Source organism: Cornus florida, unplaced genomic scaffold (genome assembly GCF_030987335.1).
Source record: "Cornus florida cultivar Cherokee Brave unplaced genomic scaffold, ASM3098733v1 CherokeeBrave_3.0.0_Hap2_Chr11, whole genome shotgun sequence".
Classification (NCBI taxonomy): Eukaryota; Viridiplantae; Streptophyta; class Magnoliopsida; order Cornales; family Cornaceae; genus Cornus; species Cornus florida.
Genome location: NW_026775581.1, coordinates 128,888,111 through 128,907,959, shown reverse-complemented (window position 1 = coordinate 128,907,959; position 19,849 = coordinate 128,888,111). Strand labels below are relative to the sequence as shown.

Here is a 19,849-nt window from a genome sequence, read left to right as displayed (position 1 = left end):
AGAGTTTCATGCCCTGTGGTTGCATCTACAGTGAGTTCGGGGATGGGAAGAGGAAAATCATCTTTTGGGCATGCCTCATTAAATCATGAAAATCCACACAAATTCGAATCTGTACATTTTTTTTCTTCATTGGAACAATGCTCGAAATCCATGTTGGATATTTGACCTCACGAATGAACCTTACTTCAATCAATTTGTTGAGTTCTTCCTCTAACCTCGGAACTAGCTCTGGACGGAAGAAACATTGAGACTGTTTAATCGGACGCGTCCTATGTTTGACAGCAAGATTGTGCACTACAATTTTAGGATCAAGACTGGGTATCTCTTTGTATGTCCAAGCGAAGACATCCTTTGTAAGTCTGCAATAGAAATAAAATATGGAGCAAATAATATAATTTTATTAATTTGAGAAATTGAGGTACAATCCTCTGTAATATTCTTTACAAAAGAAAGAACTGGTCCTCTGATTAAAATGCCTTTTTTTTTGTTGGTTGGTTAGATCCAAGGACTGCACATGCTTGATCTTGAATCACCGTGGAATTTGATGAAGAATGGCACGTCTTTGGCTATGCTTATTGTTGATCACTGTGGAATTTGATGAAGAACGACACTATTTGATGTGCTTGGTGTTCTTCGCTTTTGGGTTTGGATATTGGGGATGAGAGTTTCTGTATTTCTCTCTGGAATTCTAGATTTCTGAATTCTGACTTTGTGTCCCTTCTCCCTTCCTTCAGGCCTCTATTTATAGGCTTCTTGGATTCATAGGATGATGACACGTGTTCTCTCTGATAAGGAAAATATCATAACTGGGTCGGGCCGAATATATTATGATAATTATTTTTAAAAATAATTATTTCAAATATATTTTATTAGGAATAATTATTCTTTTTATTTAACCATCTGGACTGGGCTTAATTAAATAATTTAAGTGGACCAAACTTAGGCCAATTAAATAACTTAATTAAACATTAGGCCCATATTTAATGGGCCCATTTGTCAAAATAAAAGTCTACTAAAATTTTAGTGTCTACACATATACCAGTCAGATGTAAGGCGGTGGCATTTCTGATTGTGTTATTATTCGTGTTCGTGTTCGGTAGTAAGTTTTGCACCAAACATGAAAAAAAAAAAAAAAAAATCAAATTACTGTACTAGTTGAAAAGTTAATTAATATAAGTTATTTACATTTATTTATTAAAATTAATTTTGAAACACATATCTAACAGTCATGTGCTAGGAGTTTCAATCCATCAGTCATCTGTGAAAAGTTAGATTGGATTGGATATTTGACCTCACGAATGAACCTTACTTCAATCAATTTGTTGAGTTCTTCCTCTAACCTCGGAACTAGCTCTGGACGGAAGAAACATTGAGACTGTTTAATCGGACGCGTCCTATGTTTGACAGCAAGATTGTGCACTACAATTTTAGGATCAAGACTGGGTATCTCTTTGTATGTCCAAGCGAAGACATCCTTTGTAAGTCTGCAATAGAAATAAAATATGGAGCAAATAATATAATTTTATTAATTTGAGAAATTGAGGTACAATCCTCTGTAATATTCTTTACAAAAGAAAGAACTGGTCCTCTGATTAAAATGCCTTTTTTTTTGTTGGTTGGTTGGATCCAAGGACTGCACATGCTTGATCTTGAATCACCGTGGAATTTGATGAAGAATGGCACGTCTTTGGCTATGCTTGTTGTTGATCACTGTGGAATTTGATGAAGAACGACACTATTTGATGTGCTTGGTGTTCTTCGCTTTTGGGTTTGGATATTGGGGATGAGAGTTTCTGTATTTCTCTCTGGAATTCTAGATTTCTGAATTCTGACTTTGTGTCCCTTCTCCCTTCCTTCAGGCCTCTATTTATAGGCTTCTTGGATTCATAGGATGATGACACGTGTTCTCTCTGATAAGGAAAATATCATAACTGGGTCGGGCCGAATATATTATGATAATTATTTTTAAAAATAATTATTTCAAATATATTTTATTAGGAATAATTATTCTTTTTATTTAACCATCTGGACTGGGCTTAATTAAATAATTTAAGTGGACCAAACTTAGGCCAATTAAATAACTTAATTAAACATTAGGCCCATATTTAATGGGGCCCATTTGTCAAAATAAAAGTCTACTAAAATTTTAGTGTCTACACATATACCAGTCAGATGTAAGGCGGTGGCATTTCTGATTGTGTTATTATTCGTGTTCGTGTTCGGTAGTAAGTTTTGCACCAAACATGAAAAAAAAAAAAAAAAAAATCAAATTACTGTACTAGTTGAAAAGTTAATTAATATAAGTTATTTACATTTATTTATTAAAATTAATTTTGAAACACATATCTAACAGTCATGTGCTAGGAGTTTCAATCCATCAGTCATCTGTGAAAAGTTAGGTTGGATTGGTAGCTCCATATACTTTGATCTTTTATATATTTCTTACCATCTTGCAATTTCATACTGCTAATACTAATTACACTAACAGTATATATATACCCACACATTGCATTGGAGGTTTCTTCAGACAAAGCAAATGGGGGTGGAAAAAGAAGGAAGCACTAATGTAAAGCTGAAACAGACCACTCAACCACCACCACTCCACCACGGCTGAAACAGACCTTTAATTTGACAATGCCACGATAAGAAGAAATTTGTACACACACACATATATTGTAGTTTGTTCTGAGCTGATGTTCACTGCCTATATGCGGGGCGGCCCAATACAATATGAGGTCTTAGGCGAAAAAAATAAAGTAACCTTTTAATTAAATATATTTATATATTTATGCCAGCTAATTATTTGTTTAGTGATTTTTAAAGCTATCACTAAATTTTTTCCAAACTCTAGTTCTATCGTTAATTAATTGGCATGCGCTTTCTAATAGTCATATTTAACAATGTAAATAAAAATTATAAACAAAATCTATAATTTTATGATAACAAAAATTAATAAAACTATAAACTAACTTAAGTTATAGAATAATAAAAGCTGATTTTGAACAATTTGGTCTAATGCTCCAATAAATTCTTTAATAGAATATAAGTATATTCAAAATCTTGTTCTGGAGTGAGATTGTAAATTGTAACTGTGGGGAAAATGAAAATATATATATATATATATATATATATATATATATATTGAGAGAGGAGAAAAAATATGTGAGGAATAAAATAAAAAAAGAGAAAATAAAAATTAATAGGAATCTTAGAAAAATATAGAAAGTTTCACCAATTTTCACTTAAATATATATTTAGTATTTAATTTTAATGTGTGTGTATATATGCTAATGTAATGAGGATGAGAGAGAGGAAAAAATAAAAAAAAAAAATAAAAAAGATAATATTAGGAAAAATATATTTTGCGCACACTATTAAATTTTGTATTTGTTGTGGTCTAATGATATAAGAAAATAAAATATTTAGATAAGTTATAATGTATAAAGAAAAAAAAAAATTTGGGTGCACTCAAAAAATAAATAATAGAAATCTTTTAAGTCAATTGTCAAATTTCTCTATATGTTGAAGTTTAATAATTAAAGAAAATACTATAATTGTTTTAGGAAAATTATAATATATAGAGAAATAAAAAATTATGAAGCCTTCTTATTAGCCTTAGGTAACTGTCTAACTCGCCTAAGGCTTGAGCTGGCCTTTCCTATATGAAACTTTATGGATTTATATAGAGATATAATACAGGCTCTGTATTAATTTTTAAACTTAGGATGGAGAAGGTAAAGAAAAGGAAAACAACTTATTTGATATAATTCTTTCTTGCTTAAATAAAAACTGGAAATTGAAAATGTCTAAAAAAATTATTAGAATTGTAAACTGAAAAAATAATTTATTTGTAAAATTTAAAATTCCCTTTAGGGTTGTCTTTTTCTTTTCTTTGCTACATGCTTTATGGTGTTAAAAGTGTTGTGGGGGGCTATTTAAAGAAAGATGGTATAGAAAAATACAAAGTGTGCTCCAACTTTTATTGATGTGGACTTGGTCTGGCCATTTACAGATTTCTATTCTGAAATCAATTTTGAGGAAGAATAGTTTTGATTTAACCATAATCAAAGGATCCGGTATGGTGCTGGCCAATGGTGGGCCAGCCCATTTAGATATTTATATTGATGGCCATGGTTAATAGATTCATAGACAGTCCAATGTGGGCCCAAAGGCAGCCACTTTCTTTGTTTCCTTTTTATAAATAAAAAACACAACTGGCTCTTCTGCAATGAAATTTTTATTTTTATTTATTTTTATTTAATTTTTATTTTTTTTTGTCCTGACAAACAAAAAGCAGGATCACCCAACAAACAAAATACGAACATAACAAAAGCATTAAAAACCACATACACATCAAACCAGACTACTTCAAAGAAACTTATCATTAAGCTAAGACATGACCATCGTCATGAGAACCAGACAACAAGCTAAGACATGACCATCGTCATGAGAACCAGACAACAAGTAAGGCAACAATTCCAAGACTGCATCTACAAGGCGCCGCCAACTGACCAGCCATCGAGTCCATGGACGAACCCAAACGTCGAGCCTCCACTTATATTCCCAATTTTTGCAACTCCTCTCCCATGTTGACCACCTCATTTGGTTTTTTTAGGTGATTCACGCTGCAGATTCAACTGCTCAAATTTTAAGCTATCGAGTCTACTTTTATCTTCATACCGGACTTCGTAAATGTCATAAGGATGCCAATATTATAGTTTACAGACCCTTGTTCGGGACATTCATGGTTGGTTGTATAAACTAAGAAGCCTTTGTGTGTGTGTACTTGTGCCCTATTTGGCATTTACTTATCAATTTAGCTGCTTGCTGTGAACATGGGTTTTAGCATGAATAATGAAGTAAAGTGCCAATATATAATCTGGAACTTGTTGCATCATTTTCACTTCTTAGTGCCATTCACTATAAATGGTTAACTGGGTAGCCCCCAAATCTACCAAACACATACCTAGTAGCCAATTCAATTCACCAGCCACCAAATCCCATGTTTCATTTTGTTGGAACTTTGGTACTTCAATGCTTCAAATGAGAGTTGCTCTATGGACAACCGAATTGTACAAATTTAGTTCTTAGATGGTGTGAGTCCTACAGTGGAGCCCACTGCCCACATATATGTAAATCTGACGGTGGAGGTCACATATCAAAAAGCTAAGATGGTGCGGTTGTAAAGTTTGTTGAAAGAGAAATGTCAAGTGCAGTCATAATTTCACAATCCCATCTTTTGGATCTTGTGAGTCGGTCTTATAACAAAACTGCAGTGCCCACATATAAAAAAGTTAAAATTATACGGTTGTAAAATTTATTTAAAGAGAAATGTCAAATGCAGTCACGACTAGGGATGACAAATCTCCATACCCAGCGGGTTTCCGCCCCATCCCGCCTTGTTTATGGTGGGTTTGGGGACCCGTTTATTGTATTTGAAACCCCGACAGGAAATGGGGAGGGGACGGGGGAGGGTAACCCCGCCCCGCCCCATTTATAGTGCATTTTAACCAAATTGCTCTTATATGTTATAAAATATTACTAAATTACATAACTATATATATAATATATTCACTTCTGAAAGTGAAACCCTATATCAATTCCCTCGCAGCATAAAGAAAAAACATAGTCGTTGTGTATCAAACATCTGATCATGTTTTAAATTGTTATAATTGTGCTAAAGATTTATTAAATTATTAGGTTGAAAAATATTATGACCGTGTTGATTTTGTTGAAGGTGAATTAGAATTTAAAAAATGTTATGCGGGGTGAGGCAGGGCGGGGATGGGGGCTAATGTGGCGGGGCGGGACGAGGATGGGGGAGGGGGTTGAAAATTAAATGGGTATGAGGGCGGGGATGAGGGTAAAAAATTTGACCGGGGATGGGGATGAGAAATGAGATCCCCGCCCCACCCCGCCCTATTGCCATCCCTAGTCACGACTACACATTCTCATATCGTGAATCTTGTGAATCGATTTACAGCGAAACTGCGGTGCTCACATATAAAAAAGTTAAGATTGTCCAGTTATGAAGTTTATTTAAGGATAAATGTTAAGTGCAGTCACAACTGTATAATCTCATCTATTTAGATTTTGTGAATCTCACGTGGTGCAACTCACATATTAAAAAACTGAGACTGTGATGCACTTGGTATTTCTCTTTTAAAAAAATATTATATGAGTAAGAAAATACAAACTACAAGATCTCATACAAAAGTTGTCATTCTTTCCATGTTCGGTTGGTATCAAGTGCCTGTGGTAGAAAAATGATTGTTGAGATAAATTTGTAATAAGATTAAAAAAATTTAAAAATTTAAAATGATCACATTCGAAAAATAGTTGAAATAGCACAAACTAAAGATAAAACAAGAAAAAATCAGTTAAAATAGTTTGGATATGGAAAAGAAAGAACATGCCTGTTATAAAAATATTTTTTCACTAAAAACAATATGCCTTTTATGAAAGTTTTCACTTTTCAATAGATTTTCAAACTCTTGGGTGCAAATAATTCACCAATTAGAAAAAAAAAAATGAAAATCAAAAAATTCAAACTTCAAGATATAACGGAAAAGTTTTGTCATTCTTTATTTTAATGAGTCCATTTAGTATTAAATGAGTATGACAGAAATGCGTATGTTTAGATGGATATGTGATAAGATTAAAAATAAAAAAAAATAAAAAAATCGATTAAAGTGATTTGTATTAAAAGATATTTTTAGTGTTTTAGTTACGAAATTGTAATAGTCCGTAAAACTAAAGGAAGAAGAAGACCAAAGCTAATCTAGGTAGAGTTAGTACAGAATAGTAGCAATATAATAGCACATTAATTGACTTCTACTTATGAACTTATTTACTTATGACCTTAAATACAAACGAAAATAAAATATATTATTTCAATGTATTTAACTCTATAACTGATGGACCACTTGGAATGAGAAGAGTGGAAGGAAATAGAAGAGATAAACGCGGAGAGATGGATATACTTTTTATTGTGGAGAAGAAAAGACTGAGCCACCAAAAACTTTCCTTTCATAGTGTGGGACGAAAGGTAGGTGAGGGCTCCACATACTTGTGCACATTTTCGTTTTTCAAAAGAGAAAAAAGGAAAATTTCTTGATATGTAAGGCCTTTTATTAACACCCTTTTCCTTTCTCTAGAGATACTTTTCCATCACTCCTAATTTTTCTTCTTTCCAGCCTTCCATCCCTCCTACAAGGAACCGCATCATGAAAGTTCACAAGGATTAAGCTAACAAGCTCCGTTCTTTTCTTATAATGATGATTGATGATTGAATCATTCTTTTAACTAGTATAATGATGACTCAATGATTATTGTATATCACTACAATTTAAATGTTTATGCAATGTGTCTCATCAATCATTACCCAATCCTTATACCACATCCCCAATAAGCATTTTTTAACCACCACTATCCAAGATTCACCATATATGTATTTCAACACCCAATCCTCACCTCCTATTATGTCTCTCTGCAACAATACAAAATAAAAATTCATACTAATATATTTTTTTAGGTCAAATTGCACTAAACCCTGATTACCCCTGTTCTATAAAAAAGTTTGCTAAATCCCCCCTCTACACTTCTTTGTGGCAACAAACACCTTCAATTTACACCCAAAAAAAAAAAAATCTGAAATTTTCATTAGGTGCAACACACGTGACACATGGGCGGATTGTTTTGACAAAAATACCATTACACAATCCATTTTTTCCTTTACAGTTGATTTTACCAACGTGAAACTAAAGGCGTTTGTTGCATTCATAAGATATTTTTATGAAAACAATCAGCACATGTGTCACGTTCATTGCACGCGGCCACTTTAACTCCAAAAGTTTCAATTTTGGGTATGTAAGGAACCAAGACAAGAAAATTAACAAGAATTAAGTTAACAACAAGATTAACAAGCAGTATTTGCCATTGCAAGCTCCTTTCTTTTTGCTATAATGATGATTGATGACTCGACTCCATCATTCTTCTAATTAGTATAATGTATGGCTTAATGATTATTGTATATCACTAAATACAATTTAAGTGTTCCTACTATACATCTCGGAACGTCAAAAAATTACTCTCGCCTTCCAAAGTTAATTTCTTGTTCTAATTACCACATCCCCATTGGCCAGAAAGAACCCTAGACTGCGAGCAGAGGAATAAAGGCTTTGCAAATTGAGCGTTTTGGGGGTTGAGAAATCCGATTTCACGTTCTTTTTAGTTATTAAGTTGGGCCGGATAGCTTGCTTAATCGGGTTTCCCGGATCCTTCCGGACCATTGGCCAGAAAGACTTCATATGATAATGATGTTATGCAACCGACCCAGATCCAAGTCTTGCTGCTGCATTTATGTATAAATATTTTATTTATTTAAAATCATAGTCTCGGTCAATTCACATGCTATTAAATATATATCTATATCTATATCTATATATATATATATTACTAACTCTATTATCCGCATTAAATTAAAAAAAAAAAAAAATTTGGTTCCATATCCAGCCAAGTCTGCTAGTTGGAGTAGTAACCGCTTAGAAATGCAATTGGAAAGGAATCAACGGACCTAACAGTACCAAACCCCTACTTTTAAAAGAAGGTAAAGAGTTCAAACTTTGACGGAGGCATGTGTGTGTGTGAGTACAAATGCAATTGGAAAGGAGAGAAGCTAATGAAATAAGTCCAGAAGCTTCACAGTTATTGAACTTGGAGTGATCTCTAGACTATAATGAAATATGCGCTTACTTTACTACACAGTGATTGAGCTAATTAAACATGTATAGATTTACACCGGCATATTTTTTTTTATCCGCAAATGGTCTACAGACTGGTGCAACCACTTCTCCCAGTTGAGAAGCACATATGAAACATGTATCAATTCAAACCAAAATACTTACAAAATATCATTCGATTTCAATATTATTGTAATTTTATTACATATGTACAAACTGGCATACAATCCAAAATAACAAAACAACAAAAAAATCCTAATTACCTGAAAGATACACAAAACCATTTTGACCAAGTCCATCACTTGTGAACACAAAACGGGTGGGAGACTATGTTGTTAAAATATCAGGAATAGTGGTCGAATAAGATCCTAGTACTTTACCTCCAACATCTGGGAAAGTCTCGTGTCCAGGTGAAGGACCTACCTTCCCATCAGCATCTACCTGTATAGGGTACTTGAGAAGATGGCCTTCCAATGGTGTAAAAGTCTCGGTTGTGTATCTCTCCCAGTTCTTAACAGCCACCTCATTTACTCTCTTCACACACTCCAGTGACCCTGGCTCCTCGTAGCATTCGTCTACCATCCCAAGGTTCTCAGCCCACAATGACCTTCTATATCCATAGATCTGCACACACGAATGTAAATCCTTACCACATAAAAAAGGAAACTTTTCAGTAGAATACAAGTCAATGATTATTTGAGGTTTCTAATCATATCAAAATTAAAGAATGGTGTTATAGAAAACATGTACTAGTTAAAACAGTTATTTCAAATGTACTATCTTAATAAATGATCTGAAGTTAAGATAGAAAATTGTATAAAAGCATATTTCAACTATAGTAAGCAAATTATAATCCTCAACGAGTGCAGAAATCGGTTTTGTTACAAGTCTGGACTTCCTAACAGGAATTCTAGTAGGCTTTCTTAATTTAAAAGAGAAAAAAAATAGGAAAAACTATGGGCTCCATTAACATGCATTGCCAATTCTAGCCATGCAAGGTAGAGAAAAATGTTTAAGAAAACGTCAATTATAACCCACTATGGTTTTTTGCGAATTACAAATTTAAAAGGGTGAACATTTGTATCAATAACCTCTTCGTGGTCAACAGTAAATAAAGAAGCCAAACAAAATTCCAAATTTTCTAAAACAAAGAAGACATGCCATAGGAGAACAAGTAACCAAACCTGGCCACGTGGGTGTCGCTTCTTTTCAGCCCAAGTATGATGGGGCTGATACGCACCCATTGCTATTTCTGTGTCTTTTGTACCAGCTAAAGATCTTTGATTGATGTTGGCTGATCCTATTATTGTGTATTCATCATCAACTATCATTCCTTTAGCATGCACGTAAATCATAAACCGCTGAAATTTCCATGAATTTGAGACCTGGTAGTACATTTGAGTTAATACCAACTGCATAAATTTCTAGCATATTATAATCAGAACTCATGCTACATATATAAACTCTTCCACGCATAGAAAATTATGATTATAGTACTATACTGCATCCATAGCATGAATGGTAAGAACCCAGTAACATGGACATGTATATATTAACAACATTTACACAATAAAAGGAAAGTTAATATAAACAATCTGTAACATATATCTATAGAAAATACCTTTCCATCTGCAGAAATGGCCACAGAGTGGAAGAAAGAAAATATACAGATGTGGCTTCTTATTGTAAAATATTATGTCAAAAACTGTATTTGGGTTAATTTCCCAACTACTTTAGCCACTGAATAATTATATGTCCCTTTCAAAATAGTGGCAGAATCAAATATAAAGGATCTACAGGCCTCAAATACCTTGGTTAAGGGAGTACATAACTAAACTCAGCACCTTATGGGAGTTCGGCATGAAATAAGATAATGTGATGTTTGCCAATATTAGATATCAACAAGAAAAGTCGATGACCTCTCTTCTTTTGCGCTTTTACGACCAGCAAAGATATAATAAACTACAAACAACTAAGTGCATAAATAATATATATATGTATATATATATATACTTTTACTATTTACAGAGTAAATTGTGCCATGCCTTAAGCTACAAAGGAAATAAATAATAATCATATTAAACCTAAAACAAGTGGAATAAGAATATGAAAAAAAGAACATATTATTACTGATTCCTTTGTTAGAGCATTACTGCTGTTACGGATTTATATTTTTAAAAGGGCATTATATACTGAAAAGAGATTTATATTTATATTTTAGTTCTGTTTGTATTTCATATTGTAATAGACTAAAATCCATTGAAAAGAGATTTACATTAGCAGAAGATTGATTAACTTCGCTCAACTTTTCCTCAGGCAATTTTTCTCGATTTCCGAGGCAATAAAAATTTAGGTAGTCCAGAGGATGAGAGTCCTCAAGCTGCAACGCTTTAAGCTCCCGTGCAACAACTGAATACATCATTCGTATCGTTTGGCCCTGTTAAAAAAGCCAACAGTCAAGTCATTAACAATAACTTCATGTCTTGTCTATGTTATGGACTTGTGATCAATATAAACAAATTAAGCCAATTGAGCAGATGAGTATCAATTAACACAGCACTGTTTGTTAAAAGTGGTAAAGAGAACATTATAAGCTGCTAGAGAGAGGGTGAATAACAAGACAAGTAAAATGTCTATTCGGAGTTATCATTTATTATAAATAAATAAATAATAATAATAAAAAAAACCCATATCTATATGATTCTGAAAAAATTAATTTGTTTCAAATTTATTTAGTTCATGAATACAAAGCCACGCTACCTGCCAAAAGAGAATTTCTTGCATGGGAGCAGAAGCTGGATCTCCCTCAGGCCACATTGGTAAGACAACATACACAGCAAATCTCTCCTTAGCTCTAATTTTACTAGCGATTTTGAGTGCCAACTCCATTGGGACAAGATTATCAGCACCTAATCACAACATGGAAGCAATTAACCTCAGAAAACCCCAAAAAAGGGGGGAAAAAGCATTATTGGAATAGTTTCTTCTAAAAATAGGTGCACAGAAAAGTTCTCAGCGATCCCAAATGGAAAAAGAAAAGAGAAAAAGGCAAAAAGGCAAAAATACAAGGAAAAAGGAACAAGCTGTAACTTTTATGTGATGATCTTTATTGAGCTTAGGGAGCTATATGCAGTTGAATAAGCATTGGTCTAATTACAAAAACATGAAGAAAAAGAAAAATCATGGAACAGAGTCATTTTCTGGTCCAACCATAAGTTGAACAAAAACAGAAAATTCTAGTTCCATACATAAATTTCTTCAAACAGAGATCCCAAGCATGCATTAATTTGTAAGCAGTCGATGTTCCTCTTGCACAATAATTTATTGTAAATTTTGAGTAATGCAAATGTGGCATTATATTGGGAAAATGTGATTCTGACCTGCATATTTATAGTCTGGCCATGCATATGATGATCCGATAAAATACTGGTTCTCAATGTATATGAAATGTTGAGCAGATCTGATTGCCTGGATATATGCTGTTTGAATGCTTTGGTCTATCACCAAATTTTTTGAACAGACAAGGTTCTACAGTAAAACCATGTCATAGAAAACAGGGAACATCAGCGTACAAAGAAATACAGAGTATTAAGATAAACTAAAGTATCAATCAAAAGTCCTGTTATTACTTTGAAGCATTGGCAATTTCATCCCATAAAAACTGTGATATCTATGAAAAAAAATGAACAGGCACGTACAGATACATACACACAGAAAAAGATAAAATGAAAATAAAAAGAGTTATTTAATCAACCTGGGCCACAGAAAGTTCAACAGTTTTGGGAAAGCCCTTCAGAGATCCTGAATCGATGGACCGAAAAAACTGTAAAAAATCACAGACACTTGTTAAGTTTTGGCAAAACAGGGGAATTTACAAGAGAGAGAGAGAGAGCAAGATAAAACCTGAACATGCCAGTTTTCAGGATTATCTTCAGTGGAGACATATAATTGGGGATCATCCTGTGGAATAGATCTGTAAACTCCTTTCTTTGAAACATCAAAGGTAGGACTAAGTATCCATGAGATACGTTCGATTTTTATCAAAGAATCATCATGCCAGTGAGTTCTCCTCCTAAGAAACTCTGACCACTTTGTTGCTTTTCTCCAACGCTGTTCAAAGTTTATGAGGACATCATATGCAGCAGGACCTTCAATTCTGCAGTGCCAGTCATGCCATGGTTGCCTTGGAGCCTTGGTTACTGCCTAATATAAGCAAGGAAGAAAAATAAAAAAGAACAAACATGCACAAAAGCGTCAAAACCACTTGTATAGTATAAATATATTTGGAAAAGAATAAAAATGTAGCAAGTCAGTTTACTAACTCACAATACAGTCAAGAAACACATTGTTTTTACCATTGTGGACCACATAATACAACATAGAAACATCAAATTAGATATGACATACGATAACAAAAGTTTTGATATCTCAAAATGGTATACCCACTTCCAGTGGTACAAGCAACAAGTAAATCAAGTAAAAAGTGACTTCCAAGGACATGTCAATAACAACTCTCTTAGACAGCGTTATGTGAACAAGGCCTCATAGATCAGTATCTGATTTAAATCATCTAATTTCAAATTTCTACTTATCAAAAAAAAAATTATGATGCAATTTCATGGCGTGCAAAACTCTTTCCCAAAACTTGTCATTTCATCTTTGGCAATACAGACCACTCAGTAATATTTTCTTTTTCAACAAATCAAATTGACATGTGCATAACATAGAATCTTATCTTTGGAGCCCTTTATGGACAGACATTTTAAACAGTAAGCTGATAGATTCATCATGACTGACTACTATTTAAGAAAAGGATTCGCAAAATGTTAGAAATTCTAAATATAAGCAACCACCGACTATCTAGTTCAGGTACCCCTGATAGAGGGAGATCAGAGATGAGGTTGCAGGTGTTTATGGGTCAGGAAGGACTTCCTGTGTTGCAAATTCAGGAAAAAAAAAAAAAAAAAAACCATTATGGATTTAAAACCTAAGCAAATTCACAAGTGAAATTAGTTCTAAGACAAAAGGGAGATATCCTTAAGAGTAGATGATGGTGCCGGTTAAGGTTACATATGAACCACCATAGAAAAATATACACTAGCACAAGACCAATTCACTTCAGAGTCCAACACATGATATGGAAAATATTAGCAGCACCTATTCTGAATATATTCTTATGTCAATCTATGTATAAATAAAAACAGTATGTTCAAAAAATTGCTCTTGCTAAAAATAGGGGATCAAAATGGATACGCCACTCACAGGAAATGTAGGGTTATGAAAATCATCATTAAATACAGTGTCAAGATCACGAAATAATCGATGCTCAGGTGTATCATAGCGACCATCACAGAGATCAATGCCACCTAAAAAAGCTGTAATCTTTCTATTATTACCCCATGCTTGTGTATCTACAAGCACACATTTCTGATGGTGTGTAAAGACGTTTCCAACAACCTGGACAAAATTATCAAAAAGAAACTTCAGTTGAAAATAACACATGTATATTTACATAAAGTCAAAAAGTTCTCAACATTGTATAGATGATTGATGAATCGGAAACCACTGAAGGAATCTTATTTGTTTACATTGATCATTGTGAAAATAAGTGATTGCATAACAGCTTGGATTCTTCTTTTAATCATAATCAACACAAACATGACATCCTTAATATGCAAAAAGAGATTATATGCATAAACATCTCTATGTCTGGTTTGAGCTGGTTAAATGACGCAAATCATCATCACTCAACACCAAACCATTACGGTAACCCAGTATGTTTTCCTATTCATCAATCACACACACACAGGGGCGGACACGGGTAGGCAAAGGTGGGCTGTAGCCCACCCCAAAAAAAAAAATTTTTTTTTTTTACTATACTAATTATATTAGCCCAGCCCAAAAAAAAAAAAATTTAATAGTATTAGCCCACCCCAAAAACCCAATGAAGCCCAAGTAAACTCAGCCACCATACTAAAATAAAGGCCCAAACCAATTCCTTCCTTAGTATTCATGTTTAATGTTAGCCCACCCCACCTAGAAATCCTGGATCCGCCTTTGCGCACACACACAGAACAAATTCTTTGATTAAAGAATTAATAACAAACATGATACAGACAATTATACAACAAATTCTAAAATAGTAATAAACAGGTGGGGTAAGGACACGACTTTGTTTTTATACACATATATATTTATGTATACATAAATATTAAAAATAAGATTCATGTGGCATGACTGAGGCTATAAACTTAGATACAAGTAGCTGGGGAAAGGCTTTGTTTCTTGTTGCTATACATACAAAAAATCACTGTTTAGCATATATATACATACTAAAAGATAAACTAATATTTTAACATTCTAACTCATAATAAAGCTCTAACAAGACAACCCACGATCAAATTGCATGGATGTTGACTTAAGACCGAATTTGATACAATTTAACCTTACTAAATCACAAGTCTTCTTCTCTAAAAAATACTCCTACTATTTGAAACCCTAGTTATAGTTTCCTAACAATAATTAAAGTTATTAACTATTATGCTGCATTAGAAATGCCTCATGTCAATGTTCAAGATATGTCGGAGACATGTACCTAATTATCAAGGAGCATATGATGTGTGCTCAAAAATTGAAAATGAATATGGATATATTTAAGAAGTATTTAAGAAGTATTTAAGAACTATTCGACACATAATCACGAATATTTGATTAGTATCAGTATACTGAATACAAGTCTCCTGTAGAAGTATCCATGTTTCAAGCCTGTTTGGGATTTCTGTTGAACCACTTAAAAGTGCTTTTATTTTAAAATTTTGCTTTTAAATGTGTTTGTTAAACAAAAAAAACTACTTTTAAATAGTAGGGATTTTAGCTTACTACACCTTTTGAATGAAACTAAAATTTCTAACTTTGAAAACTACATTCTGAGTAGAGTAATTATATTTTATATAACTATTTTTCTTAAAAAAAATTCTCCCTTCTTTTCAAATATAAGAACACTCCATTAAAGAGCATTGTTGTAAAATTAGTAGTAGAAGTTTTTTAAACAATATTGTTACTAAAAGTGCTTTAATTATGAAAAGTATTTTACACAAGCTTTTTACTGAGAAATTTTTTATGGCAGCTCTACTAATAGAAGCATGTTTTACATTAGATCAACAATGCCAAACAGGCCCTTCATTTTCAGTATCATAAAACCTTGTTCATAACCTGATACAGACATTGTACAATTCAGACAAAAAGAGCAAACCAATTTAAAAAGGGAACAATAGTCCATTATAACAAAGATGAGTAATATATCTCTAGCACAAGAATGTTACTGAGGGAGTAAAAACAAGCCTGCCTGTCGTTTGATAAAGCTAAGCTTACTGCTGGCGTAACGAGGTGACAGTACACAAGTTACAGATGAATGCTTGAAAAACTTTCTGGTCTCTTCATCATGTGTCTGCATTAGTCCTTGCTGCATCATACACCATTTCAAAATTACTTGAAGTACAAATCCACAATAATTTCTTAGTAACTGGCACAGGAACACCATAAGTGCAAAATTAAAGAAATCGGTAATGTAACCCCTTAAGCATGAAAGTTACATTGACTAAATTTTTTTTGAATGATTTTAAGAACCAAAATCATGGAATGTCACGATTGAAGTGGTGATCGCCACCATATCATATGTACACAAAATTTCTGAATGTAACGTTTCCTTTACCTTCTCTTTTTTCCTTGGATGAAAAGAGGGGAAAAGGGGATGTTGGTGGGGAGTTAACTGAACAGAGTATAATTACATATCATTAGGGACTATAAGCCTGTTATAAAGGTGTCATTTCAGGTCTTACTTTTTCTTTAAAAAGGAAATGACCCAATTGTCCTTCAAAAAAACTTTCGCACTTCATAGCTGTATCAAAAATTGCTATTATAAAAATCAAGTGTGGAGTGCGAATATCGCAACATTGAAACAAAATGACAATAAGGTTCGTCATTTTCCAGAGTTACACTAATAACCAGTTATCATGAAAAAGAATTGTGTCAATGGTGGCTCATCTTTCAAAGGTAAACACAATTTGTTGGAACACAATTTGAGTTTTCTTGTTATGTAACTTTTGTTGTCATCTGAGCCTTATCCCAAAACGTTCCTGTTAGAATCTGACAGTCATTTCAGTAATGGTAGGACTATTCTGATAGAAAAGCATTGCACTATTTATCCTGTGCAAGTAATCAATACAACAGTCGCTACGTAAATTGCTAACATAAAAATATTCCATAAGCTTGATATTTTAAAATATTCCATCTGATAACTGCTTCATAATTTTGTTAGTCAGAGTCAAGATACGTGACAGGTATGTGTATAAGTGCCTAAGAACAAACCAAAATCACAAATACAGGGACATGTGGGCACATCTAAATATTCATGCTTTCTAATATTATTACTTTATTTTTACAACAAAATGGAATTTTATTCATCATAAAGTGTTTAACTTATAAACCTCATTTGTTTTGAAGTATTAATGTAACAAAAGAAATATAATGCCCGGTTTTTATTTACAAATTTTATGGTGTCGACTTTTCGGATATTGTCCTCTACACAAACATGCCAAACACATATCCCATACACATACCAAGATGTCATGTGTCCAATAAACTACTTCACATATTTAGAAGGGTCCATACAAAGATAGTTCATAAAAAAAATTGCAATCCAAGTCTGGCCCTTGCAATTTTGTGATTGGCAGGAAGTAATTTCATTTTACTTTAAATAGAAATAAAAACCAAATATAAATTTCATTGGTATGATTGCAATGCAAATTGAACATTCCTACAATCACATTTTCAACAAACAGGTTTGCACAGAACCAAAAATTGTTAAAATATCCAGAACTATATAGCAATCAACACTGCATCCACAAGATTACTGTAAAACTCAAATAATAGGTGAATACTCTATGCGTAGTATCTCATTAATTGTTCAGATGATAACCAAGTAAATTGAAACCCTCTTGGCATATTTTCTTCAATGCTGAGAATTTGACAGGAAAAGAAACAAAGCAGATATGCACGAAAGAGACAATGTCAAAAAAGGAAAGAAAAAAAAAATGGTGTGTTAGAAAATTCTCACCTTTTTAAAAAGCAACTTATCATGTGAAGTCTTGTCATCCCAAACCAACAGCAAAACTCGAACTCCTTCTTGAGACTTGTACTTGAGCAAGTCACCGAGATTCAATTCCCCGCCTCGCGGCAACGGCCGAGTTGGCTCTCTGATAAGCTTCACCTTATGGTAGATTGACCAACCAACTATATATATCATATGATGGGCCTCTGAGATAGCATCGCATATATCTTCCCAACATTTCTCGTGTTGGTAGACTCTTCCTCCATCCAATTCAATCTCAGGAAGCTTAACATTAGGGCTAATGTGAGCATCTTGGTACAAAGTCACAGAGCTGCCTTTTCTCAGCGGAAAATAGGTGTTCAGGACGCCCCTTTTCTCCGGATCGCCGGCAATGCCCATCTTGTACCGCGGATTCTCATCACACGTCGTGAATTTCATTTCGAGGTACAACGCCGTATCCGGCTTCGGCGGTGTACCGTTTGAAGCAAGAACCGGAAACCAATCGCTGATGTGTTTGCCGGTGGCGATATCCACCGCCGGTATACGGACAAATCCGATGATCTCAGCGCCGAACACGTCATCATCCTTCACCTGAAACTCCATTTCCACCACCGGGTGAGCCAATGCAACGTGGAAGTGTTCGTTCCACTCAGGGTTTTGCGAGTTGCGGAGGATACGGGTCCGGGCGATGGTGGCTTGCGGGACGCAGACCTTGACGTAAGCGTCGGTGGTGATGATTTTCTTGTGGTGTTCGATTCGCTTGGACTCAGATTTGGAAGGTACGCGGCAGGCGTCGCACGTGGTGAAGCAACGGCGGAAGTGTTCGGACACCATGTCCATGTTGGGTAAACTACGAGCTTTCACAATCTTCAAATCTAGGTCGCCATGTAAATACACCTCTGGGTTTGATGAATTCTCTGCCATTAGAACTGAAATTGAGCACTGTATCGATCAGAAAAATAACTGTTCACACGGAGATTTAAACACACCGAGCTGAGAGAATGTAGAGTAGCGTCAGAGAGAAGCAAAAACAGAGAAGAAGTTGAGGGAAGGCATAATTAGGGCTTTCGGTTTGCTTCTTCGGTTGGATCACAGTTTCGAATAATTCCAAAGACTACTTGTTGCAGAGATCCAACCTCTTGGATTGCTCAAGATAATGTTATATGTGAGCATATAATTATATATATATATATATATCGACGTCGAGAGATGTAGAAAAATGAAGTGTAACGGCTGAGGAGTGAGAAAGTGGAAATTTGAGAAGCAATTGCTGTTGTACCTACTGCAAAAAGTTTGGTCCCCGACAATCAATTTGCTTTTGGTATGGGGACAACTTCCCTGTAATGGAAAGCCAGCTAAACTATTGTATTTATATTTTACAGTATCCTTCTTCTGTCATGCATATTATTAAGACATTATCTTATAATCAAATATATTATGATTTTTATTTTATATTCAACACAGAATAAAGTTAGATTGGATTGCATGAAATCGTTAGTTTGGAATCAATTTTTTTCATTTTAAATTAAAGTCTAGGAATAAGGAATTATTTTATGAATGACCATTAGTTAATCTAATGGTATAAGAGGCTCGGGCGCGAACATTCTATTAAATATGTTAATCTTTACCTAATCAAAATATAAATTATAAACTTTTAGTAATTAATTTAATGAATGTTAAATAGTTAAAATAAATAAATTGTTACATGTTGAGTTGATTTTATAAATAGATTAGAAAATATTTAATTAAAATAAGAGGTAAAAATACAATGCAGGGCCCAGGCAAATAATTATGAAATTAATAATACTTTAAAATTAGATTTGATTAAGTTAGTTCAAATTTTGTGTGGCAAAATGATGGGAGTTTTTAAAGAAGTTATTCAAATTTTGTGTGGCAAAATGTGTGGCTCACGGGGTAGGCACCCAAATATCTGAAAAATATCTGGTGGATCCCAAATATCTGAAAAATAAAATGATTAATGCCTCAAACTAAAGCTAAA

General features: G+C 33.7%; 1 protein-coding gene across 1 annotated transcript; it reads right to left on the bottom strand.

Annotated features, from left to right (window-relative positions):
- Positions 1 to 8,899: 8,899 nt before the first annotated feature.
- Positions 8,900 to 19,188, bottom strand: LOC132286217 (phospholipase D delta-like). Its single transcript, XM_059788490.1, has 10 exons — positions 17,857 to 19,188; positions 16,087 to 16,203; positions 14,004 to 14,198; positions 12,645 to 12,944; positions 12,496 to 12,564; positions 12,122 to 12,269; positions 11,502 to 11,650; positions 11,017 to 11,178; positions 9,926 to 10,126; positions 8,900 to 9,365 (listed from the first exon to the last, which is right to left on the bottom strand). Exons 1-10 carry the CDS (start codon positions 18,772 to 18,774, stop codon positions 9,069 to 9,071), a joined length of 2,556 nt encoding a protein of 851 aa, XP_059644473.1. The 5' UTR covers positions 18,775 to 19,188; the 3' UTR covers positions 8,900 to 9,068.
- Positions 19,189 to 19,849: the final 661 nt, after the last annotated feature.

Bases quoted from the DNA above. Each gene is read 5' to 3' on its own strand.
- LOC132286217 (XM_059788490.1), bottom strand. From the start codon at position 18,774: ATGGCAGAGAATTCATCAAACCCAGAGGTGTATTTACATGGCGACCTA. The intron at 12,945-14,003 runs GTGAGTGGCGTA...TGCTTATATTAG, and splicing joins TTCATAACCCTACATTTCCT to GCAGTAACCAAGGCTCCAAG. The intron at 11,651-12,121 runs GTCAGAATCACA...TGTTGTGATTAG, and splicing joins GCCAGACTATAAATATGCAG to GTGCTGATAATCTTGTCCCA.